The sequence below is a fragment of the Gossypium hirsutum genome, chromosome D05 (genome assembly GCF_007990345.1).
Source record: "Gossypium hirsutum isolate 1008001.06 chromosome D05, Gossypium_hirsutum_v2.1, whole genome shotgun sequence".
Classification (NCBI taxonomy): Eukaryota; Viridiplantae; Streptophyta; class Magnoliopsida; order Malvales; family Malvaceae; genus Gossypium; species Gossypium hirsutum.
Genome location: NC_053441.1, coordinates 65,283,537 through 65,310,184, shown reverse-complemented (window position 1 = coordinate 65,310,184; position 26,648 = coordinate 65,283,537). Strand labels below are relative to the sequence as shown.

The following is a 26,648-nucleotide window of genomic DNA, read 5'->3' as shown; positions in this document are numbered from 1 at the left end:
TTTAGTTTTAATTTTTTACTCGATTAAAAGAGAAATAATTAACGAATGAAAAATAGCAATTCCCAAATAAATTTATCAGAATTTATAACAAATGAGATTTTAGATTTAAATTATGAGGTTATAAATATATATATATATAAGTATACACGTTTTTATGGAATCAGTGGATTAAAATTCCAGCAGTCTTCTTCCTCAAACGTAAAGAATAGAGCACAATTTTGTTCTTTTGCGTGGAAATTCTTTACGTGTTACAAGGAAGAAGACTAAGTCAATCTACTTTGTAATTTTATCAATCTTAATTTTTTAGTTGTTTAGGGAGTTCAAATGAAATACAAGATTTTGCTAAAAGAAAATAATCCAATTTTAAGAATGAAAAATATATGGTAAAATGAAGACAAAGTGGTTGTTGATGATTGTGAAAAATACAAAAATTTTGAAAATCTAATATCCATAGCTTTTCAATGTAAAAGAAAAAAGACTGTAACACCAATGTTGTGGTATTATTTGTTGCCTATAAATACCATTCCTATCCTTCATCTTCCTCTACCAACATAACATGGCCTCCTATCTCTTTCTCTCCCTATTCCTCTTCTTTCTCCATCTTTATGCTTCTTTTTCTTCTTCAGGATCTCACTCCTGCTCTTCACTAATCCAGTTTAAGGACTCCTTTTCCATAAGAGAGGATGCTTCTTTTGATCATTGCGATTATTTTGCTGGCCTTAAATCTTATCCCAAGACAAATTCATGGAAGGAGGGTACAGATTGCTGCTCATGGGATGGGGTCACTTGTGACCACCTAAATGCTCATGTTATTGCCCTTGACTTGAGCTGCAGTTGGCTATATGGCAACTTCCCTTCCAATACCACTCTCTTCCTTCTTCCTCACCTTCAAAAACTCAACCTTGCCTACAATGATTTTAATTTTTCCAAAATTCCATCCGAGTTCGGTCGGTTTACAAGTCTATTCTACCTCAACCTTTCCAATACATGGTTTTCAGAAGTCCCATCCCAAGTCTCCCACCTGTCAAAATTGGTTTCACTTGATCTTTCTGGGTTTGATGAACTATTAACAATTGACAAATATGCTCTGGAGGGACTTGTTCACAACCTAACCGAGGTCAGACGTCTGTTTTTGGATGAAATGGACATGTCTTCAGTTAATGCTCATGTCTTCATGAATCTATCCTCTTCTCTAAGGTCTCTCAGTCTTGTTGGTTGTGATTTGCAAGGAAAATTCCCAAAAAACATTTTTGATTTGCCAAACCTCAATCTCCTCAACTTGGGAGGCAACCAAAACCTCAATCTTGATCCTTTGAAGTTCAATCGGAGCAGCAATCTTGAACAATTGATAATTTCAGACGCAAATATTTGTGGAGGATTGCCTGACTCGATGGGGAATCTTGTGTCCTTGAAGTTTTTAGTTCTCTCCCATTCCAACTTATCAGGACTGGTTCCAAGATCACTGGGGAATCTCTTGAAACTCACTCATTTAGACTTGTAGGAGAACCAATTGAGTGGACAAATTCCAAGATAATTGGGGAACCTCTTGCAACTCACTCATTTAGACTTGTCGAAGAACCAATTGAGTGGACAAATTCCAAGATCATTAGGGAACCTCTTGCAACTCACTCATTGAGACTTGTGGCTGAACCAATTGAGTGGACAGATTCCAAGATCATTGGGGAACCTCTTGCAACTCACTCATTTAGACTTGGATCAAATAAATTGAGTGGACAAATTCCATTGTCAATTCTAAACCTAACGCAGTTGGAATACTTGGAAATATCTGAAAATTCTTTAGAAGGTTCTATTCCAGATGAGGTAACCGCTGTTCCGAATCTAATATATTTAGTCTTATTTGACAATTTACTCAATGGAACACTTCCGTCATGGTTGTATACTGCTCCCTCCTTAAAGGGTATAATTCTCTCTCAAAATCAATTCAGTGGGCATATCAAAGAATTCCAAACCAAATCACTAGAATATTTAGATCTAGAAAATAATAAACTCCAAGGTCCTCTTCCATCTTCAATATTCCAACTTCTCAATCTTACCTGGCTCCTTTTATCCTCAAATAATCTTAGTGGTGTCATAGAGTTTCGCATGTTCTCAAACCTTCCAAATCTAAATCATCTCGACCTTTCATATAACAGCCTATCCTTAACATCTAATGCTACATCTAGTGTTAATCATATATTGCCTAATGTTTCAGACTTACTTTTGTCATCTTGCAATCTTAGTGAATTCCCCCAATTTTTAAAAGGGCTTAAAAGTTTGGAAAGCTTAGACCTCTCTTGCAACAAAATTGAAGGCAAGATTCCACAGTGGATGCAAGAGGTGGGGAATGGCTCTTTGACTTACTTAAACGTATCTCACAACTCTTTGACAGAAGTTGAGCACTTTCCATGGAAGAATATTGAAGTTCTTGACTTAAGCTCCAATTTGATCAGTGGAAATCTTCCGATTCCAGCTTCGACCATCAATTTCTTTTTGATCTCAAATAACAGTTTGAATGGAGAGGTCTCTTCTTTAATCTGCAATGCCACTTCTCTTCGAGTTCTTGATTTGTCCCACAATAACTTGAGTGGAACAATTCCGCGATGTTTTGGAAATTTGAGCAACAGCCTTGAATTCTTGAATCTGAAGAAGAACAAGTTCTATGGGACGATTCCTCCAAATTTTGCACAGGGATGCCGATTGACTAATTTCAACTTAAATGGAAATCTGTTAGAAGGGCCATTGACACCATCCATCCTTAATTGTAGAGGTCTAGAAGTGCTAGATCTTGGTAACAACAAGATCAATGATACATTTCCTCATTGGTTGGGAAGTCTTCCATATTTGCAAGTTCTTGTATTGAAGTCAAATCATATGCATGGTTCTTTGCGTGTCAATAGCTCCAAGTCTAGCCCTTTTTTCTCTAAAATCCAAATTTTTGACCTCTCAAGTAATTATTTTTCTGGACCCCTACCAGTGAGATACATCAACAGCTTCAAGGCTATCATAAATCTAGAGAAGATTGGTAGTACAGTGTCATACATGGGGGTGCATGATTATGGAGTTGGCTTCTATACCTATTCCATTGGAATTGTTATGAAAGGACAAGATAGGGAATTGGTGAAAATTTTCACCATGTGGATGATCATTGATCTATCAAACAATCAGTTTGAAGGGGGTATTCCAAAGGTTATTGGGAAGCTTAACTTACTGAAAGGGCTCAACCTTTCTCATAATAACCTTATTGGTGATATCCCCACCTCAATACGGAATTTGACAAGTCTTGAATGGTTGGACCTATCTTCAAACAGGTTGTCTGGGACGATTCCAAATAGATTGGCAGATCTGCCATTTCTTTCGTCCTTCAATGTTTCTGAAAATCAACTCCATGGTCAGATTCCTCAAGGCAAACAATTCAACACATTTGGAAATGATTCATATGAAGGAAATAAGGGACTGTGTGGGTTTCCGGTCTCGAAAGGTTGCAACATCATTGATCCAGCACCTCCAAATGTGCTTGAAAAAGATGGCTCAAAATCAAACATTGCTTTTGGTTGGAAAGTGGTGTTGATAGGTTATGGATGCGGAGTAGTGTTCGGAATGTCCGTGGGATATGTTGTTTTCCAAACTGGAAAGCCAAAATGGTTGGTGAATTTGGTTGAAAACCAACATGAGAAGAGGCGAAGAAGAAAGTCAAAGAAAGGCAATCACAGCAGTAGACGAAGAAGGATTTAATTACTGCAAATGATGTTCAAGAATTAGTGTTGTATTTTTCATAATTTCTTGTTTGTAGACCGTTTTGCCTATGGTGAAGGGTTGCATTGGTATCTGGCTCTCTTTATTATTGTACCAATTCCTCTGTCTTTCATTGCATTTCGTATCTGTAATGGTTTGTTTGAGTGTGACATTTTGTATGGTGGTGTTGTTTATGTCTTCTTTCATGGATTTCAATTTAGTCTCGATAATCTTTGCTACTGCTCAGTAAAGGAGAAAGGAGAACAAAATGTCTGTAGGAACTAAGAAAACAGAATGAGAAATTTTGACAGAAACTTAAGCATAAAGCATTGTTATCTTGCTCAACAAAAAAAACAAAAACAGCAAGAGCTTCGTGAAAAAAAATGCTTAGGTAAAGACCAAATGAAGAAGAATTTTCTGAAAGATTTCTTTACATTTGAATGAAGGCACAATGCCATTACATATAGCAAGCAATCAGCTGGTCAAAAATAAGAAAATGTTACCTAAACACATACCTAACTCCACTAAGTGGCTTAGTAACTTGATAAACATTGCTTGTACACTTGGTAAAGCTGATTTATCAATCTATCAGCTCCTAATTACATCAAGCATATCAGCAACTTAGTTCATATCTAAGTAAGTAATAAAATATCTATTTGAAAGTAACAAAACAGCAGCATAAGCTTCAGCTGCAACTTGCATATCTCGGACAGCTTGGTGTGCTTCTTGGTCTGCATGCAAGCCAACTTCAACAATGTCTCAATGATCTCTGTTGTATTTTCATAATTTTTTTACAAGTTAGCAGTAAAAGGTTTGGTTTTCTGGAGACGGTAATAATATATAGCAGAGTTGAAGGAATGATGTAATGAATGGAAACATGGAACAATGCAGACTGTAAAAGGGTACATATAGGTTGCTTTAATTGGTGGTGTAAAGTCCTTATTTCCTCTAGTTAAGCTTATTAATTGAATTGGTGATTCAAAGATGCATGAATTTCTAGCTAGCAGTCTGCTTGCCATCTCATTGGCAAACCTATATATAATGGGTGGTTTCTCTGCAAATTTGGATTGTTTGTGGTTGAGGACACTTACACACACACACATTTTGTAGCCATGTAAGTGTTATATGGAACTTAAAATTGAATTGAATGTTATTTGATTATCATCGCACTCGTAAAAGTGAGAATTTAATAAGACATTTGAAGAGTGTTATGTAATTTGCAACGCTAGAAAGCAATCAAATTAAAGCAAAAAGGAGTTTAAAGGGACCAAGGATGAAATTTTACCAAAAGTGAAACGCTACAAAGTTTGGTAAAAACAACATAAATTAATTACTAAGTTTGCACAGAAAAACCATCCTACCAAGTTTTTTTCCAGCAAGGATGTCCTGACAATGTGCTTCCTGGTGATTTTTTAATAAATATCAGGCAGGACAACTTTTGTAGTCGTTAAAGCTGGTGACTTTTTTAGGGTGCAGGTACTGTCATTGACAACAAAGTATGCCTTCAGAAGAATAATGATTTCTATAATCATCAATCAACAAGAACAGAAACAAAATTATCAAGATAATTGTAATATCAAGCATATACATATGTACTCATAATTAAGGATTTTAATCCAACATTATATTCATAAGCACTACATAAATGTATCACTCCATCTTTTTTTTTAAAATTATTTATATAATACGCTTATGATCAACAAAATATAAAAAAATTACAATTGGCATTGTTTTAGACGATGTATCTAATATATTCAAATATACTAATTATACAAAATGCATATAACAAAACTATAAAAAGTGTTTGGGAAAGTTCAAAGCATTAATCAATTTATTTGCTCCAGCAAACCTTAACATTAGAAAACAAAATCTAGTTCCAAATGGATTAATAAAAATACTTGTTACACATATTGGGTTTTGCTATTTAGAGCTATCTTTATTTGTTAATTTCATGTATGAAATTTGAAAACAATAATTTGATCAATGATTTTATGAAAATAATAATTATTTTTTAGATATTAGGTGATTTAACTAATTATTACAACGATAAGCCTTATTACGGTGAATGATGTATTAATTCAACATGAATCATGACCATGCGTGTAACACCCCAAAATAGGGTCTAAGAGTTTCAATTTTTTTTAGGAATTTTAGCCTATATGTACTCAAAATTTCGTAAGGTTAGTATTCGATAATGTTTTCGACAATGGCTATTAGGGAATTGAGCCGATTTCTGAAAATGAGTTTTAAATACCTAAAATTTAGAAAAAGAACTAATTTGTAACAAAGTTAAAATAGTGAGCACTTAGATTGAAGTTTTACCAATGTTTTAAATTGAACCTAATAAACCCCATTCCCTGTTCTATTTCACAATAGTTACTCTCCAAAGTTTGCTATTGCCGTCCTTTGCTATTCCCTTGATCTTTCAATTAATTTTTATTCCCAAACCATAGTACTTTGATTTCTTATAATTCCAAGAAAAACACTCAAAAACGCCATAGATTTCATCTTCTTCTTCAATTGTGGGTTTTTCAAATTTACTTCAAAACTCGTTTAATCTTTCATCAAAGGTAACCATTTACTTTCTCATTAGTTTTTAATGTTATCTAGACTTTAAAATTGAGATTTTAGTTATGAAATTGCATGTTTTAATTTAAACCTAAAAATTGGGTCATTAATGGTGGAATTCGAGATTGTGGATGAAAATGTGATTTAAAAGTGTTTTTCAACTTGTTTTAACTTAATTAGAAGTTTTTTAAAATTACTTCTAAGTTTCATTATAGATTTCCCGTGTTTTAATGAATTTTCATTATTATGGTCAAAATTTGTGGAAAAATGTTATACCTTGAAACTTGTAGTTTTGTGTGGTTTAAAGATTGGAGTTTAGCTATAAATGAATATGGGGGATGACTGAAACTTGTTTCATGTGAAAATGTTTAAGTGTAGATTGATATATTTGCATTTTAAGTTCGTCATGCTAAAGGGTTTGGTTACATTAGAAGGTAGCTTAGGCTTTTATTTTGGTTAGTTTAAGTGGGTCCTTGGCTGTCATTTGACTGTGAGTATTGTGTGATTGTCATGTGTGAAGCCTCGGATTCATTAAAGCCTTCTACGAGTTAGAGGAAGAGCTAGTTTGAGCTCTCGATTCATTGTGGTTTGAAATTGTTGCTCATAGATGATTCGTTGTTTAATTGATGAGAATTTAGTGGTAGCCTAAATTCCTACTCTAAATTCCAAGAGTAAGTGAGAGTAAGTTTTCTCGCGCATACGATTAAATGCGATATATGTACGCTTGTGAAATTGTGAAATTATGAATATATATGAGATTGCTATGACATATGTTATAAGCTTATGATGACTAATGTGAAAGTGAATATGAGGGTGTGTTTTTCATGCCATGTGACAGTAAATATATGAGTATGTTATTCATGCCATATGACAGTGTTTATAACGGTGGTATCCCCACTTCAATAGGGAATTTGACGAGTCTTGAATGGTTGGACCTATATTCAAACAGGTTGTCAGGGACAATTCGAAATAGATTTGCAGATCTGGCATTTCTTTCGTCCTTCAATGTTTCTGAAAATCAACTCCATGGTCAGATTCCTCAAGGCAAACAGTTCAACACATATGGAAATGATTCATATGAAGGAAACAAGGGATTATGTGGATTTCCGGTCTCAAAAGGTTGCAACATCATTAAGCCACCACCTCCAAATGTGCTTGGAAAAGATGGTTCAAAATCAAACATCTCTTTTGGTTGGAAATTGGTGTTGATAGGTTATGGATGCGGAGTAGTGTTTGGAATGGTCGTGGGATATGTTGTTTTCCAAATTGGTAAGCCAAAATGGTTGGTGAATTTGGTTGAAATCCAACATGAGAAGAAGCGAAGAAGAAAGTCAAAGGATGGCAGTCGCAGCAATGGACGAAGAAGGATCTAGTTAGTGGAAATGATGTTCAAGTGTGTATGTTGTATCTTCATAATTTCTTGTTTTGAAGTCTGTCAAATTTTTTTTCCTATGGAGAAAGGTTGCATTGCAATGCATCTGTCTTTATATTTGTAACAATTCATCTATATTTCATTGCATTACAAAATGTAACATTTTGTATGGTTCAACTATTTATGTCTTCTTTCATGACTTTCATTTTTTAGTCTCAATAATCACTGCATCTAAGATTTTGTCAGAAAAAAGCATAGTTCTATGACCCTGACTTCAATTTTATCAAATTAAATCATTTTTCAACTTATCCAAATAATACTCAAAATAAATATTTATCACTTTCAACTTAATTAAACATAAATTTATATTCTAATGTACGAAGTTAACAGTTAAGCTTAATTAAGTAAATTAAGATTAATTAAAACTAAAACATGATTAATTAAAATATATATACATAAGCTTTATGAAATAAACTCAAGTAAACAATGAAAACATAACAAAATTTATCTAAACACCAAAAAAAATTAACTATTTCAGAAACAAAAATTATCTTCTAACCATTTTTCAAAAATTACTTTCTAAAAATCATTTTTTAAAAATCATTTTTAGTGAAACAAAGGAGTGTTAGTCCATATTGTAAATTATTTTGTGGGAGTGGAATTCTTGTACATTATGCTGCAAATGACTGAAATTTCCTTACTGCTAGTCGATCAAGTTTGGCTGACAGCGATAGGAAGCAAGACCAAGTGAAGTGAATAGATATTGTAGTCTTGGTATTTGAACCAGACTAATTAGTCTGTTTTGAAATTGCTAAACAATGTTGATGCGAGTTTAGGTAAAATTGGTGGATCCCATCTCCTAAGTAATTTCTTTATGAAAGTAGCTGCTTTCACACTGCAAATATGGATAGTTTGTGGTGGAGGATGATGAATCATTTCACAATCAAACACACTATTTTTAAAAACAAAATTAATACATGTTTTTTTTATTGGCTTAAGGCAGTAAAAAACTTTCAAATTTTTCAAAGAAAAAATAATTAAAAAATCTAGCAGTCTTTTTCCTCTAACTTAGTGAATAGAGCACAATTTTGTTCTTTTGTGTGAAAAAGAATTTTCACATTAATTAACTTTGGTTGACAAGACATTCTTTTAAATGTTATAGGAAAGAAGACTAAGTCAATCTACTTTGTAATTTCATCAATTTTAAATTTTTTAGTTGTTTTGAAAGCTGAAATGAAATACAAGATTTTGTTAAAAAAATAGAATGAAAAATATATGGTAAAAAGAAGACTAAGTGGTTGTTGATGATGGTGAAAAACACAAAATTTTTGAAAATCTAATATCCATAGCTTTTCAATGTAAAAGAAAAAAAAATACTGTAACACCAATGTTGTGGTACTATTTGTTGCCTACAAATACCATTCCTATCCTTCTTCTTCCTCTACAAACATAACATGGCCCCCTATCTCTTTCTCTGCCTATTCCTCTTCTTTCCCCATCTTTATGCTTCTTTTTCTTCTTCAGGATCTCACTCCTGCTCTTCCCTAATCCAGTTTAAGGACTCTTTTTCCATAACAGAGGATGTTTCTTCTTATTGCAATGATTATGCTGGCCTTAAATCTTATCCCAAGACAAATTCATGGAAGGAGGGTACAGATTGCTGCTCATGGGATGGGGTCACTTGTGACCACCTAAATGCTCATGTTATTGCCCTTGACTTGAGCTGCAGTTGGCTATATGGAAACTTCCCTTCCAATACCACTCTCTTCCTTCTTCCTCACCTTCAAAAACTCAACCTTGCCTACAATGATTTTAATCTTTCCAAAATTCCATCCGAGTTCGGTCGGTTTACAAGCCTATTCTACCTCAACCTTTCTTATACAGGGTTTGCAGGAGAAGTCCCATCCCAAGTCTCCCACCTGTCAAAATTGGTTTCACTTGATCTCTCCTCCTCTGTGTTTGGTGAACAAACAATTGACAAACATGCTCTGGAGGGACTTGTTCACAACCTAACCGAGGTCAGACATCTGTTTTTGGATGGAATCAACATGACTTCTGTTAATGCTCATGTCTTCATGAATCTATCCTCTTCTCTAAGGTCTCTCAGTCTTGCTGGTTGTGATTTGCAAGGAAAATTCCCAAAAAACATTTTTGATTTGCCAAACCTCAATCTCCTCAACTTGGGAGGCAACCAAAACCTCAATCTTGATCCTTTGAAGTTGAATCGGAGCAGCAATCTCGAACATTTGGATCTATCGTGGATGTCCTTCTCTACAGAATTCATTGATTCGGTTGATAATCTACAGGCCTTAAAGTACTTAGATCTATCAGGAAATTCTTTCTTTCAAGGATTGTCTGTCTCAATCACAAATTTATCATCTTTGGAGTACTTGATTCTTAGAGGCGCAAATTTTTTTGGAGGATTGCCTGACTCGATGGGGAATCTTGTGTCCTTGAAGTTTTTAGATCTCTCCTATTCCAACTTATCAGGACCGGTTCCAAGATCACTTGGAAACCTCTTGCAACTCACTCATTTAGACTTGGGATCAAATAAATTGAGTGGACAAATTCCATTGTCAATTCTAAACCTAACGCAGTTGGAATACTTGGAAATATCTGAAAATTCTTTAGAAGGTTCTATTCCAGATGAGGTAACCGCTGTTCCGAATCTAATATATTTAGTCTTATATGACAATTTACTCAATGGAACACTTCCGTCATGGTTGTATACTGCTCCCTCCTTAAAGGGTATAATTCTCTCTCAAAATCAATTCAGTGGGCATATCAAAGAATTCCAAACCAAATCACTAGAATATTTAGATCTAGAAAATAATAAACTCCAAGGTCCCCTTCCATCTTCAATATTCCAACTTCTCAATCTTACCTGGCTCCTTTTATCCTCAAATAATCTTAGTGGTGTCATAGAGTTTCGCATGTTCTCAAACCTTCCAAATCTAAAACATCTCGACCTTTCATATAACAGCCTATCCTTAACATCTAATACTACATCTAGTGTTAATCATATATTGCCTAATGTTACAGACTTACTTTTGTCATCTTGCAATCTTAGTGAATTCCCCCAATTTTTAAAAGGGCTTAAAAGTTTGGAAAGCTTAGACCTCTCTTGCAACAAAATTGAAGGCAAGATTCCACAGTGGATGCAAGAGGTGGGGAATGGCTCTTTGACTTACTTAAACGTATCTCACAACTCTTTGACAGAAGTTGAGCACTTTCTATGGAAGAATATTGAAGTTCTTGACTTAAGCTCCAATTTGATCAGCGGAAATCTTCCGATTCCAGCTTCGACCATCAATTTCTTTTTGATCTCAAATAATAGTTTCAATGGAGAGGTCTCTTCTTTAATCTGCAATGCCACTTCTCTTCGAGTTCTTGATTTGTCCCACAATAACTTGAGTGGAACAATTCCGCGATGTTTTGGAAATTTGAGCAACAGCCTTGAATTCTTGAATCTGAAGAAGAACAAGTTCTATGGGACGATTCCTCCAAAATTTGCACTGGGATGCCGATTGACTAATTTCAACTTAAATGGAAATCTGTTAGAAGGGCCATTGATACCATCCATCCTTAATTGTAGAGGTCTGGAAGTGCTAGATCTTGGTAACAACAAGATCAATGATACATTTCCTCATTGGTTGGGCAGTCTTCCATTTTTGCAAGTTCTTGTATTGAAGTCAAATCATATGCATGGTTCCTTGCGTGTCAATAGCTCCAAGTCTAACCCTTTTTTCTCTAAAATCCAAATTTTTGACCTCTCAAGTAATCATTTTTCTGGAGCCCTACCAGTGAGATACATCAACAGCTTCAAGGCTATGATAAATCTAGAGAAGATTGGGAGTACAATGTCGTACATGGGGGTGTATGTTCAGAGAGGTAGTGGCTTCTATACCTATTCCATTGGAATTGTTATGAAAGGGCAATATATGGAATTGGTGAAAATTTTCACCATGTGGATGATCATTGATCTATCAGACAATCAGTTTGAAGGGGGTATTCCAGAGGTTTTTGGGAAGCTTAACTTACTGAAAGGGCTCAACCTTTCTCATAATAACCTTAATGGAGGTATCCCCACCTCAATAGGGAATTTGACAAGTCTTGAATGGCTGGACCTATCTTCAAACAGGTTGTCTGGGACGATTCCAAATAGATTGGCAGATCTGCCATTTCTTTCGTCCTTCAATGTTTCTGAAAATCAACTCCATGGTCAGATTCCTCAAGGCAAACAGTTCAACACATTTGGAAATGATTCATATGATGGAAATAAGGGACTATGTGGATTTCCGGTCTCGAAAGGTTGCAACATCATTGAGCCAGCACCTCCAAATGTGCTTGAAAATGATGGCTCAAAATCAAACATTGCTTTTGGTTGGAAAGTGGTGTTGATAGGCTATGGATGCGGAGTGGTGTTCGGAATGTCCGTGGGATATGTTGTTTTCCAAACTGGTAAGCCGAAATGGTTGGTGAATTTGGTTGAAAACCAACAAGAGAAGAGGCGAAGAAGAAAGTCAAAGAAAGGCAATCGAAGCAATAGACGAAGAAGGATCTAATTACTGCAAATGATGTTTAAGAATTAGTGTTGTATTTTCATAATTTCTTGTTCTGTAGACCGTTTTGCCTATGGTGAAGGGTTGCATTGGTATGTGTCTGTCTTTATTATTGTACCAATTCCTGTGTCTTTCATTGGATTTCGTACTATCTGTAATGGTTTGTTTGAGTGGAACATTTTGTATGGTGGTGTTGTTTATGTCTTCTTTCATGATTTTCAATTTAGTCTCCATAATCTTTGCTACTGCTCAGTAAAGGAGAAAGGAGAACAAAATGTCTCAATCATATCTGTTGTATTTTCATAATTTCTTTACAAGTTAGCAGTAAAAGGTTTGGTTATATGGAGACGGTAATAATATATAGCAGAGTTGAAGGAATGATGTAATGAATGGAAACATGGAACAATGCAGACTGTAAAAGGGTACATATAGGTTGCTTTAATTGGTGGTGTAAAGTCCTTATTTCCTCTAGTTAAGCTTATTAATTGAATTGATGATTCAAAGATGCATGAATTTCTAGCTAGCAGTCTGCTTGCCATCTCATTGGCAAACCTATGTACAGTGGGTGGTTTCTCAGCAAATTTGGATTGTTTGTGGTTGAGGACACTTACACACACACACACACATTTTGTAGCCATGTAAGTGTTATATGGAACTTAAAATTGATTAACATAGCACTCGTAAAAGTGAGAATTTAATTAGACATTTGAAGAGTGTTATGTAATTTGCAAAGCTAGAAAGCAATCAAATTAAAGCAAAAAGGAGTTTAAAGGGACCAAGGATGGAATTTTACCAAAAGTGAAACGCTACATAGTTTGGCTAAAACTACATAAATTAATTGCTGAAAAATGTAAACTTAACAGAAATGCAAAAAACAAAATAGAAAAAGGATCCTTCCACAAAATACAATAATAAAATGCAAATCAATTGTACCAAAAACTGAATACTTATTGGATTACCAGAAATACAATACTTCCACAACAAAAGATCAACTATGTGAAGAATGAATACAACTAATTTTTACCATACAACACCCATTATCAGAAATCCACCAATCCACATGTGATGTGTGAACAATGATAGTTGTGTACCGTAGTCAATAGTTAGATATGGATAAGGGGGCATGGAATACGTAAGGTGAGCTACAACAATGGTTAAAGAGCCTAACATAACTAAGTTAAGAGATCATTGAGCATGCCATGGTGTTGTTACGATTTCATATAGTTCTTTATGTCCTTGGCCTATGAATGTACTTTTATGAGCCTCTAAAATATCTTTTAGGCTATGCCCATTGCCCCAATTGGTCTTATACATGTGACGTACTATTAGGAAAAGAATTGTAATAGCTAAATGATGGTGTGCAATACCAGTCAACCATGGACCCCCAATCATTGGATTTAATCATCCACGAAAAGTAAGAAATAATTTTGCATATTTTGACCAATTCAAGGAAAAAAATGGGGTTGTTCCCTCATCAAAACTAGGATAAAGTTGAGCCAAAAGATCATGATTCAATATAAATTCATGGGGAAGTGGGATCTCTTTAGAGTCTACTAAAGCATTTAAAAATTATTTTATTGGTAAAGAGACATGTACTTGATGCCCTGCCCAAGAAAGGGAAATAAGCCCCGGTAACCTTGCTAAATGGTGATTCAACATAAATTCTACATCTTGGAACCAAGCCAATTTTGGGTTCGCTTTGTGATAATAGAACCAACAAGCAAAACACATTAAGTCCGCAAAGACCAATGCACCAATTGTCGTACAATAGAATTGTAATTCACTAGTTATTCTAGATGCTCGTCAAATTTGGAAAAAAAAATCCAGAGGTTATTTGTATTCCTCGGAAACCCCAACTCATATCGCCATTCAAGATTTCTTAGCCCACTATTAGCCAAACCACCTAGGTGCTAAGTCTAGTGTGAGTAAGATCGCTAAGCCCCTTTCCATTTGCTGGAACTTGAAATTGTTCAACTTTTTTGATAATAAGCTTACGGGAAAACTAGGTTTCTCTCCCCTGTATTGCAAGAATTTAATCCATACTAGCACGGAGGAACAAAATGAAGATGGAGATCAATTGGAGGTGGAGGTGAAGAAAAGAAAGAGCTAGAACCCTAACTACGATGAAATCCTACTCGTAACTAACACCCACTGGGTTGTGGCACACATTTGGGCAAACAACACCGATATTTTTTTTATTTTAAATTTTTCTCATGTAAATCGTCATTTAATTTGTTAATGATCAATTTGTATTGTATTAAAAATTTTCATCCACAATGTGTTTATTCCAATTTTATCAAAAAAATATTTTCGACTATATTTTACAACAATAATATATACTTATTTACAATCTAAAAAAAAAATATTTCTATTTTATTCTACTGTATTTTAGTGCATGTACTCTTTTAACTTTTGGTATTTCAATATTCAAAGATCTGATTTGATTATTTTATTTTGTGTTCTGTTGTGTGACAGAGGTAGTGATAAGCCCCAAAATAGTTCCACTTGGCACATTTCCATACATTTCAAACATACCAAAATCTGCAGGCAAGCAATACAAGACAAGTTCCAGCCCCTTCAACATTTGGCTCCTGTTCATTACCAAAGGAAAAAAAAACATTTTTTATATTTAAATGAAGGTCAAAAACACATAAAAAGACAACCGGACAGCTAGTATTTCACCTAATCTTCACAACATGTCTGTGTGCGTGCAGATCCTTAACTTTCCAGAATCCTTTAACGCATATTCTATTATAAAATCACAGATTACTATTTAAATGATAAATAAATTATTTAAAATATGAAAATATACATCTAAAATTATTTAAACAAATCTTTTGTTTAGTATTGGATATTATAATTTGTTTCACTTTTCAACTGCTGTTGTTGTTGCCTATAAATATCATTCTCCATCATCTTACTCTAAAAACATAACATGGCCTCCTTATACTCTTTCTCTGCTTATTTCTCTTCTTTCCCCATCTTTATGCTCAGGGATTTAAATAGCGGTCCGTTACCGAAATAGCGGCCGTTATATAGCGGTAACGGCACCGTCCGAAACCGTTACTGCCGAAACCCGCTATACCCGCAATACACAATAAGTAATGTAAAATTCACGACCGCGATACCCGCAGTGACCGCAATAGCGTCCGTTATGTCCGCGACTGCGACAAACGCGACGCGACCGAAAACGCGACCGCGACCGCAATTTAAATCCCTGTTTATGCTTCTTCTTCAGGATCTCACTCCTGCTCTCACCCTGAAGCTGCTTCCCTATCCAGTTAAAGAATTCTTTTTCCATCACTCAGACAATGCTTACTGCTTTGTATTGCGATGAGATTGCTGGCCTTAAATCTTATCCCAAGACAAATTCATGGAAGGAGGGTACAGATTGCTGCTCATGGGATGGGGTCAGTTGTGATCACCTTAATGCTCATGTTATTGCCCTTTGTTCAAAGGTGGCAACACAGCAGCAACATGCAAGAAACCATGCAACAGAGCTGCAGCATGCAAGTAACCAGGAACACAGCTGAAGCATGCTAATATCCATGGTGTAATTCGACTGTAGAGTTTTTGCACAGTTGACTTTTTGCTAGCTTATGTTGTAATCATTTTTATTTGATCAGCTAAGGTTTAATTGTGTGCTTAGCTGATTTGGTAGTGACTTAGGTTGTCATTAAGCTGATGTAATAGCTTAGATACTTGCACAAGCAAGCTTTGTTTTCTTTCAATGTAATTTTTGAACTACTTATGTATTTGTTTTTACTCAATTTTAAGTAATGAAGTTAAGTTTTGCTCTTCATCATCAAGCTTTTGTTTTTGCTTCTGTTTTTCATTTTTCAAACACAAAAAACTTTGTTTTGTTCCTTGCTGTTAATCGAAAATTCCAACACCCTTGACTTGAGCTGCAGTTGGCTTTTTGGCAACTTCCCTTCCAATACCAGTCTCTTCCTTCTTCCTCACCTTCAAAAACTCAATCTTGCCTTCAATAATTTTAATCATTCCAAAATTCCATCTGAGTTTGGTCGATTTACAGGCCTACACTACCTCAACCTTTCTCATACAGGGTTTGTAGGAGTAGTCCCATCGCAGGTCTCCCACCTGTCAAAATTGGTCTCGCTTGATCTCTCTTGGATTGATGAACAATTAACAATTGACAAATATGCTCTGGAGGGACTTGTTCACAACCTAACCGAGCTAAGACATCTTTTCTTGGATGGAATCGACATGTTTTCTATTAATCCTCATGTCTTCATGAATCTATCATCTTCTCTAAGGTCTCTCAGTCTTGATAGTTGTGATTTGCAAGGAAAATTCCCAAAAAACATTTTTGATTTCCCAAACCTCAATTTGCTCAACTTGCGAGGCAACCGAAACCTCAATCTTGATCTTTTGAAGTTCGACCGGGGCAGCAATCTTGAACATTTAGATCTGTCGAGGATGTCCTTCTCTACAGAATGGATTAATTCAATTGATAATCTAGGCCTTAAAGTACTTAGGTCTATCAGGAAGTTCTTTCTTTCAAGGATTGTTTGTCTCAATCACAATTTGATCATCTTTGGAGGACTTGATTATTTCAGATGCATATTTTTTTGGAGGATTGCCTGCTCGATAGGGAATCTTGTATCCTTGAAGTTTTTGGATCTCTCCCATTCCAACTTATCAGGACCAATTCCAAGATCTTTGGGAAACCTTTTGCAACTCACTCATTTAGATTTGGGATGGAACAAATTGAGTGGACAAATTCTATTGTCAATTCTAAACCTAATGCAGCTGGAATAATTGAAAATAGCTGGAAATTCATTAGAAGGTTCCATTCCAGACGAGGTAACCACTTTTCCTAATCTAATATCTTTAGACTTAACAAACAATTTACTCAATGAAACACTTCCATCATGGTAGTATTTTGCTCCCTCCTTAAAGACAATATATCTCTCTCAAAATCAATTCAGTGGGCATATCAAAGAATTCCAATCCAAATCACTAGAATATTTATATCTAAAAAATAATAAACTCCAAGGTCCTCTTCCATCTTCAATATTCCAACTTCTCAATCTTACCTCCCTCAGCTTATCCTCAAATAATCTTACTGGTGTCAGAGAGTTTAGCATGTTCTCAAACCTTCCAAATCTCGAACTTCTTGACCTTTCATATAACAGCCTATCCTTAACATCTAATAGTACATCTAGTGTTAATCATATAATATTGCCTAATCTTACAGACTTATCTTTGTCATCTTGCAATCTTAGTGAATTCCCCCAATTTCTAAAAGAGCTTAAAAGTTTAAGAGGTCTAGACCTTTCTTACAATAGAATTGAATGCAAGATTCCACGGTGGATGCAAGAGGTGAGGAATGACTCTTTGAGATACTTAAATGTATCTCACAACTCTTTGACAAAAGTTGAGCAATTTCCATGGAAGAATATTGGAACTCTTGACTTAAGCTTCAATTTGATAGTTGGAAATCTTTTAATTCCAGCTTCGACGATCAATGTCTTTTTTGTCTCAAATAATAATTTCAATGGAGAGGTCTCTACTTTAATATGCAATGCCAGTGCTCTTCGAATTCTTGATTTCTCCCACAATAACTTGAGTGTAACAATTCCGCAATGTTTTGGAAATTTGAGCAACAGCCTTGAATTCTTGAATCTGAAGAAGAACAAGTTTTATGGGACGATTCCTCCAACATTTGCGAAGGGATGCCAATTGAGTAATTTAAACTTAAATGGAAATCTGTTAAAAGAGCCTTTGACACCATCCATCCTTAATTGTAGAGGTATGGAAGTGCTGGATCTTGGTAACAACAAGATCAATGATACATTTCTTCATTGGTTGGGAAGTCTTTCATTTTTGCAAGTTCTTGTATTGAAGTCAAATCATATGCATGGTTCCTTGCGTGTCAATAGCTCCAAGTCTAGCCCTTTTTTCTCTAAAATCCAAATTTTTGACCTCTCAAGTAATTATTTTTCTGGACCCCTACCAGTGACATACATCAACAGCTTCAAGGCTATCATAAATCTAGAGAAAAAAGGTATTGCAAGGCCATACATGGGTGTGCAAGATTATACTAGTGGCTTCTATGCCTATTCCATTGGAATTATTATGGAAGGACAATATATGGAATTGGTGAAAATTTTCACCATGTGGATGATCATTGATCTATCAAACAATCAGTTTGAAGGAGAGATTCCAAAGGTTACTAGGAAGCTTAACTTACTGAAAGGGCTCAACCTTTCTCACAATAACCTTAATGGTGGTATCCCCACTTGAATAGGGAATTTGACAAATCTTGAATAGCTGGACCTATCTTCAAACAGGTTGTCTAGGACAATTCCAAATAGATTGGTAGATCTGGCATTTCTTTCGTCCTTAAGTGTTTCTGAAAATCAACTTCATGGTCAGATTCCTCAAGGCAAACAATTCTGTTGGTGTTTAGAACTCGAACTTTAATGGTTGATCGAGAGATTTGAAGCAGAAAGAAAAGACAGGAAGTTTTAAGATAGAAAATAATTGAAGACAGGAATAATTAATTGATTTGCACCTCAACTATTTTGTTTTTCTCGATCATCGCAAGCTCGTCCTTCACTGCAGCCATCCAATGTTGACTATTTTTTTGCATCATGATACCCTGCAGGCTCACAAATAGCCATGTTACATCTTTGGTAAATGTCGGAGAGCAGCCTTGTACCTCTAACAGGTGCATCATCAGCCAAAACATCTTACCCTTCATCTTCAAGCTCTTCTAACGTGCTGCCAATGGTAAAACAATTTGGTGCACTAGAAGTTTGGTTCGTATTGATCGAGTCTTCCCAATTCCATTGCTCATTTTCAACAAAATAAACATCTTTGCTTACAATAACACGTCCAGTGTGTGGTTGAAAGACTCTGTAAGCTTTAGATACAGTGCTATACCCAACAAAAATGCCAGCTTTTGCCTTTTTGTCAAGCTTATCATGCTTGACCTGTGGAATGTAAGTGAAACACAAGCAGCCAAACACTCTAAGAAACTTTAAAGAAGGTTTGTAACCATACCAAGCTTCAAATGGCGTCTGATCCTTCACAGCTTTTGTTGAAATCCGATTTTACAAGAACACAGCAGTGTTTGCAGCTTCTCCCCAAAAGCTTTTGGAAAGATTCTTCTCATGAAGCATACATCGAGTCATCTCCATTATGAATCTGTTCCTCCTTTCACTGACTCCATTTTGTTGTGGAGTGTATGGCACCGTCAACTGATGCTCAATTCCAGCCTTTTCACAAAACCTATTAAAGGCTTCTGAAGTGTACTCCTTGCCATTATCAGATCTTAAAATCTGAATCATGCATCCACTTTCATTCTCAACTCTACCTTTAAATTTCTAGAACACACTAGCAACTTCTGATTTTTGCTTCAACAAAAAAATCCAACATATTCTTGTTAGATCATCGATAAAGGCTAAGTAATAGAGGTTACCATTTAACGAAGGCGTTCTCTGAGGACCACAAAGATCAGTATGAACAAGCTGTAACTTCTTCGAGGCTCTCCAGGCTTGTTTAGGAAAGGGTTGTCTATGTTGTTTCCCAAATTTGCAAGCTCAACAATGAGGTAGATCATCATCAATATCTGTAAGTCCTTCCACTAGCTTCTTCGACTGCATTTGAAGCAATCCCCGATGGTGAAAGTACCAAAGTCTCTTGTGCCAAGTCTCAGTAGCACTAACTCTGGATTTAAAAGCCATTTGCTCCTTTTCCATTGGATTAAGAGCAAAAAATTTTCCCTTCATTTTGACATTGAACAAGTCTCTGCCATTAACATCTCTGATCAAGCACTGCTTATTCTCAAATAGCACTTTATAGCTTTTATCCAGCAACTGACCAACACTTAAGAGATTTTGATCAATTTTAGGTACAAACAAAACATCTGAAACGAATTTTGTACCTTCATAGCTTGTAATAGCTACTGTGCCTTTTCCCTTGACTTCCAAGTACTCACCATTTCCAATCCTCACTCTTTTGACTTCAGTGTTTCTTAATTCCTCGAAGAGCTCCTTGTCATACGTCATGTGATTTGTGTACCCACTATCAATCAACCAGCTCTCACTTGATTCTTTGCCTGAGAAACAAGTAACCATGAACAATTGATCTTATTCTTCTTGATCAGCTACCTGTGCATCTACTTCTTGCACCTGGCCTTTGACCTTACAAATCACTGCTTCATGTCCAAGTTGATTGCATTTGGAGCATTTGGCGTCAGGTCTTTTCCAACATTTGAATGGTGGATGACCTTTCTTCTCACAATGGTGACAAGGTGGGTAGGATTTCTTGACACCTCCTATTTTGCTCTTCTGATAATTGCCTGATGAATTTTCTCCACTCGTCGACTGGTTCTTAAAATTTTTCTTCTTTTTATATCTGTTGTTGTCTTGATGCTTGACAGGTAAGGCACCTTTTATCACTCCCTCTTGCCTCATGGATCTTCTTTGCTCTTGTGCTTGTAAAGCATTCAAGAGCTCTGTAAGAGAGATTTTTGATAGGTCTTTAGTGTTCTCCAGAGTAGTAATGGTGGCTTCAAACTTCTCTGGAACAGTGACCAGCAGCTTTTCTACGATTTTAGAGTCGTTCAACTCAAAACCAAGCAATCTCACCTTGTTGGCAATGCTGAGAAGTCTGTCAGACTATTCTTTCACTGACTCAGACTCCTTCATCTTCTGCAACTCGAAATCCCTGATTAGATTCAGGACTTTCATTCCACGAATCCTCTCATCTCCTTCATACTCAGCCTTGAGGTAATCCCAGATTTCCTTTACTGATTTCAGAGACATTACTCATGTGAAAATCATTTGAGACACAGCTGCAAATAAGCAAGCTTTTGCCTTTGATTTCCTTGTCTTCTTTTCCTTTTGTGTTTTAATCTGTGCTACAGTAGGATTTGCTGGAAGAGGTGGGACCTTGTAATCCTCTTCTACAGGTTCCCAAAGATCCAAAGCCTCCAAGTAAGTCTCCATGCGAACTGCCCACATCTGGTAATTGTCTCCATCGAAGACTGGTGGTGCAGCAACTGAAAAACTAGACCCTCCTTCCATTTTAACACGCAAATAACCTCACAGATCCCTCAAGAAAACAGCTCCGGTACCAATTTGTTGGTGTTTAGAACTCGAACTTTGATGGTTGATCGAGAGATTTGAAGCAGAAAGAAAAGACAGGAAGTTTTAAGATAGAAAATAATTGAAGACAGGAATAATTAATTGATTTGCACCTCAACTATTTAAATACAAAAGTTCAAGCTTAAAATATAAAAAAAAAGTTCTAAAAAATCTGCTAAAAATTTGGTAACAATATACCAAACAAATCAAAAACTAAGCTCCTAAAGTCAAGAAGAATTATTCAAACTTAGTAACAGAAAAAATTTAAATGGCAGCAATCTTAAACACATGATCTTAACAAATTCAACACATTAAAAAGATTCATATGAAGGAAACAAGGGACTATGCGGATTTTCGGTCTCGAAAGATTGCAACATCATTGAGCTACCACCTCCAAATGTGCTCGAAAAAGATGGTTCAAAATCAAACATTGCTTTTGGTTGGAAAGTGGTGTTGATAAGTTATGGATGTGGAGTAGTGTTCGGAATGGCCGTGGGATATGTTGCTTTCCAAATTGGTAAGCCGAAATGGTTCGTGAATTTGGTCGAAAACTGACATAAAGAGGCGAAGAAGAAAGTCAAAGAATGGCAATTGCAGCAATGGACAAAGAAGGATCTAGTTGATGTAAATGATGTTCAAGCATTTATGTTGTATCTTCATAATTTCTTGTTTTGAAGCCTGTCGAAATGTTTTTTTCCTATGGTAAAGGGTTGCACTGGCATGCATCTGTCCTTATTTTTGTTACAATAGTTAATCTGTATTTTATTGCATTACGTACCATCTGTAAGGTTTTATTTTGAACGTAACATTTTGTATGTTGTAACTATTTATGTCTTCATGAATTTCAATTTTTAGTCTCAATAATATCTGCTTTCTAGACTTTGTCAGTAAAAGCTTAGTTATATGGGCATAGTAATATAATGAATTAAAACATCAATTGGTGAATCAATTGTCATTATTTACTTTAGTTAGCTTATTAATTGGTGGATCAAATTTCTAGCAATCTTCTTGCTCATCTCATCATCTTTTTCTCGAGTAAGCATAGTCAAAACTATAAAATTTTCTTCTTTGCATGGAAAATGAATTGGCATTATGCAAATTTCCACAATGCTTGTGGATTACCATTGGTTATTTTTTTTCTCAGTCGAGAAAAATAATGTAAAACCGAGAAAGACTTTGGAACTACCAACATCTTTCAAAGACAACATGAATACACTAGTATTACTACTGGTAGCCAAAGACAAAATCCTCCGGAAAACTAAAGCTATGGTACATTAAACAAAATTCACCACCAAGCTTAAAAAAGAAGAAGAAGATTTCGATATACCAGCTTTCACAAAAGTATCCTCTATACCATTACCTTGTCTGTGAATATCTTCGAACTGAAATTGAGCCAACTAGATAGTGTCACAGTCAACATCCCCAAACAATTTCTGTAACGACCATAGCCTATAATTCCTATTCATAAGCCATTCCAATTTTGTTTGTAAATCATGTTATACTTTGACTATGGTATGTTCTATTGTTTAATTCAATGTTTGAAGTTGAATCTATATGTGACAAGCGTTGTTATCTGTCCTAACATCCTATAACTCGAGTTCGGTGACCGGGTTAAGGATATTACACCATTACATTTTTAGTCCTTTTGTTGTAGACTCCATGTGTGCTTTTCAGTAAGCATAAATAGCCAATCTCCAACATCGATGGTCTAGTGATTGATGATCCTTCCATAGCTTGCAACTATCGACACCAGGAATCTCCACTAGAAATGTTAAGTAGGAGACCATGATACCAATTGTTGACTTGAAATAGTTGCAAAGTAACAAGAAAAGTACGAGCAAAAATAATTGTAGTAGTGGGCACTTCGGCAAGCACTATGATAACACAAAGTCAAATAGGGGATTTTCGAAGATTATATCTTTTATCATTAACTTCTCCCCTTGAGAACTTAGTTTATAAAATCACAACACAAAAGATTTTACAATCAAGTGTACTCTTACAAATAATGTTCCTCACTCGAACAAATAAGTGCTCTCAAAATTAATTTATCAACTTGTACAAGTCCCTCAATTAGAATTTTGATATTTGCTAGCATATGAAAATGTATCACAATCCCTATTAAACAACGGCTAAATCAACTGCATACAATATAATTATAAAACCAAATTCACAAATGGTGTTATTTGAACATTTTACATAGGCTATTTTTTTATGTAGGGGATTATTTTCCTTTTCAGAATTAAATCCACATATGATGGTAATTAAACCAAAAAAACTCACTTTTTTTTAAATGGTATTTAAAATATTTTTAAAAAATGTAAATTATAAAAAGTATAAATTAAATTTAATAAAATAAATATTTTTTATTAGTGGGATCTTGTGAATTAAATAAAAATTATTCTAAGTAATTTTGGTTAAAATTGAGTATAACGTTTGAAATTCATATATACTAGGGGTGGGTTTGGATGGGCGGTGCGTTTACCTGCGGTTAGTGTAAAAACAGCAGTGGCGGTGAGATTAGATACTGTAGCGATACTGTAGCGTGAGACAAAAAATAAGCTAAACACATTGCACCGCACCCAATCGCCCATCCAAACCCACCGTAGCTCTCAATCCACCTAACAGTTCTCAACAACCACAAAGCAAACGGGGATAGGCAAGGGCCTGACCCCCTCAAATGATAAATTATCAATTTAGTTCCTTGAATTTTTTTAAATTATAAGTTAATTTAATGGTAAATTTTGTTTTAGCCCCCTAAATTAAGTTGAAAAAAAATTCAATTTCATCTTTTTAAAATTATAAACTAGCAATCATATACGAAGATAAAATTGTATTTTAATCCCTTTAAAATTTTATAGTTTAATTTTGATCCCTCAAAAATAAACTTATAACTTCGTCCTTGATTCCCAAACAATCCTATAATGCAGACAGAACTTGAGCTTGTTGTGATCGCAAGAAGAGTAACAAGAAAGTTCATATCAAACAAACATTTGTTAGAAGAAGATAAATTAATTTATAAAACCAAGACGTCAATCAGATGTCATATATAACACCAAATAAATTAAAGTCAATGGACAATGTCCCATTCAGAAGAAAATAAAACCTCAAGTGGAGGAAGCTTACAATCTAAAATTAATTTACAACAAATGGAACATTTAGTTTATGGACAGAATGGTGTTTAAAACCTTGACCATTCTAATTTTTATGTGAAGAAATTCTTATTTATTCAATTATTTTGTAGAATTAAATCTCACTTTTTGTAAACCGATACAATTAGTCATTTATACTTATATTGTGTAGGTAGTTTAGAATTCACCAAATTTGATAGGAAAGAAGTGGAAGGACCAAAGAATTAGGCTAATATTAGGAGGAGTAGCTGCTCCATTTGATCAAGGACAATATTAGAATGAAGTTATTTGGTCTGAAGGGAATTGCAGTGTATACAATTAGCAGAAGAGTTTATGAAGGTTGGGAAATTCTAGAATTGATCTTCATATATAGGGAGATCCCTATAATATTGATTTTCATATATAGGGAGATTGCAGTATATACAAATTGAAATTCATGTATACTGTTATCAGGACTCAAGACTTATTCTCAATTCACTTCATTTTCTTAGGTAGATACATATAAACGAAAAAGAAAAACGCAGGGGAGGAAAACATCCAATCTAAGATTAATTTAAAGCAATTGGATCATTTAATTTTACAGACAGAATGGTGTTTACAACGCTGACCAGTCTAATTATTACGTAAAGTTATTCGTATTTATCCAAGTATTCGTAGACCAAGTTTGTGTTGCCTTGTCAAAATTTGCTTTGTTTTTTATATTACTAGTCAGAAATCAAGTTGGTATTACATAAAATGTTTTGGACAATAAATTATTTTCATGTCTGCGGGTATTTTCAGTATAAATGTGTCTGTTTTGTTAATAGAGATGAAGCAACAAATCTATAGCTTTCATCTACATTTCGCCCCAGAAATTAAAGTACAGCAGAGACAATGAGAGGAACATTGATGTTGAGTTGGGTTCTGATCATCTGCCTCTCCCTAGTAGCAGTGCAGAGCCAATACTACTCGGAGACCCTACCATATCGTCCCAGGCCAGTTAAGGTCACCAATCTTCACTTCTTTATGCACGAATTTACGGGTATTACAGCAGTCCAGGTAGCCCAAGTTAACATCACAAGCAGCGACAATAATTCATCAGTGCCATTTGCCTCCCTAGTTGCCGTTAATGATCCCCTCAGGACTGGTCCTGAGCCTGACTCGGAGCTGATTGGAAATGTTCAGGGTATTGCGCTCCTGGCTGGAACGAATGCATCAAGCACGCAATACATAGATTTTGGATTCAATACCGGTAAGTTTAACGGCAGCTCTCTAAGCGTATTTTCAAGGGGAGAACCTGGGCTTGCGGTGGTCGGAGGAAGAGGACGATTCATGATGGCAACAGGGGTTGCACTATTTAACCCTATCCTTATAAATGCCACCAATGTCATCATTGAATTCAACGTTACTGTAATTCATTACTAAGATGTTATCTACAGATTGTGAAAAAGTCATATCATTCTGTCACGCTTGATTAGAATAAATGTATGAGATATATATCTTCATCTGATTAAAAGTTAAAATTCTCATACTTGATCATTGTATTTTATCATTATATTACAAATAAAGATTAAATTCTTAGCTGCAAAAATTTATCTTCATCTCTAATAGAGATTGGTTTATGCAAAAATTTGAAAAGTTTGTTTACAAGGAAACAATTATCATATGGTGTCAATGTCAAATATTACAACGAAGCAACAAGTTTTCTGGACTCTTTGGCCTCGACTACAGCAAAGCCATCATGAAAACTTAAAGAAACTAAAGTGGAAACCGGTGTGTTTGATTCCTTCGCGTTTGAGTATTCGACATGTTTACTTTGCTCAATATATCATAACTAATATATTCAGATGAATAAAACTTGAGATGTTGGAATGACTTCAATTCCCAAGAAATGATTTAGATCACCAACATCTAAACTGGAAATTCTCTCGTCCAAAGTTTGAATAAAGTTAGAGAGAAAAGCTTTATTATTTTCATTGATTCCAAATTTTGTCTGATTCGACAAATTTAAGTATAATATCAAATTTAGCTATCAAACTCAATTTGATTTTTCTTCTTCTTTTTAGTTAAAATTGAGCCTCAACTTTTAAACCAAAAGGAGTCAATTTAACCACCAACCTTTTTAAATGAGTTGAATAATTAATTTTTAATGAAAATATTAATTAAAACGTGAACTTCTTAAATATCA

The 26,648-nt window shown here is 35.1% G+C and overlaps 6 protein-coding genes across 6 annotated transcripts; all 6 read left to right on the top strand.

Moving 5' to 3' along the window:
* The first annotated feature begins 556 nt into the window (after window positions 1–556).
* On the top strand, window positions 557–2,123 carry LOC107902172 (receptor-like protein 9DC1). Its single transcript, XM_016828394.2, has one exon. It carries the CDS (start codon window positions 557–559, stop codon window positions 1,499–1,501), a length of 945 nt encoding a protein of 314 aa, XP_016683883.1. The 3' UTR covers window positions 1,502–2,123.
* On the top strand, window positions 2,104–3,026 carry LOC107902171 (receptor like protein 22-like). Its single transcript, XM_041092847.1, has 2 exons — window positions 2,104–2,903; window positions 2,975–3,026. Exons 1-2 carry the CDS (start codon window positions 2,104–2,106, stop codon window positions 3,024–3,026), a joined length of 852 nt encoding a protein of 283 aa, XP_040948781.1.
* A 54-nt stretch (window positions 3,027–3,080) lies between these two features.
* Window positions 3,081–7,877, top strand: LOC107903451 (receptor-like protein 9DC1). Its single transcript, XM_041092846.1, has 5 exons — window positions 3,081–3,712; window positions 3,791–3,886; window positions 5,159–5,208; window positions 6,169–6,302; window positions 7,175–7,877. The coding sequence occupies exons 1-5, from the start codon at window positions 3,094–3,096 to the stop codon at window positions 7,671–7,673; spliced, it is 1,398 nt and encodes a 465-aa protein (XP_040948780.1). The 5' UTR covers window positions 3,081–3,093; the 3' UTR covers window positions 7,674–7,877.
* Window positions 7,878–9,126: 1,249 nt separating this feature from the next.
* Window positions 9,127–12,237, top strand: LOC107902200 (receptor-like protein 35). Its single transcript, XM_016828422.2, has one exon. It carries the CDS (start codon window positions 9,127–9,129, stop codon window positions 12,235–12,237), a length of 3,111 nt encoding a protein of 1,036 aa, XP_016683911.2.
* A 3,308-nt stretch (window positions 12,238–15,545) lies between these two features.
* LOC107902169 (receptor-like protein Cf-9) lies at window positions 15,546–18,504 on the top strand. Its single transcript, XM_016828391.1, has 4 exons — window positions 15,546–15,747; window positions 16,271–16,725; window positions 16,815–17,061; window positions 17,456–18,504. The coding sequence occupies exons 1-4, from the start codon at window positions 15,546–15,548 to the stop codon at window positions 18,502–18,504; spliced, it is 1,953 nt and encodes a 650-aa protein (XP_016683880.1).
* Window positions 18,505–25,274: 6,770 nt separating this feature from the next.
* LOC107903450 (dirigent protein 4) lies at window positions 25,275–25,976 on the top strand. Its single transcript, XM_016829500.2, has one exon. It carries the CDS (start codon window positions 25,355–25,357, stop codon window positions 25,883–25,885), a length of 531 nt encoding a protein of 176 aa, XP_016684989.2. The 5' UTR covers window positions 25,275–25,354; the 3' UTR covers window positions 25,886–25,976.
* The last annotated feature ends 672 nt before the right edge of the window (window positions 25,977–26,648 follow it).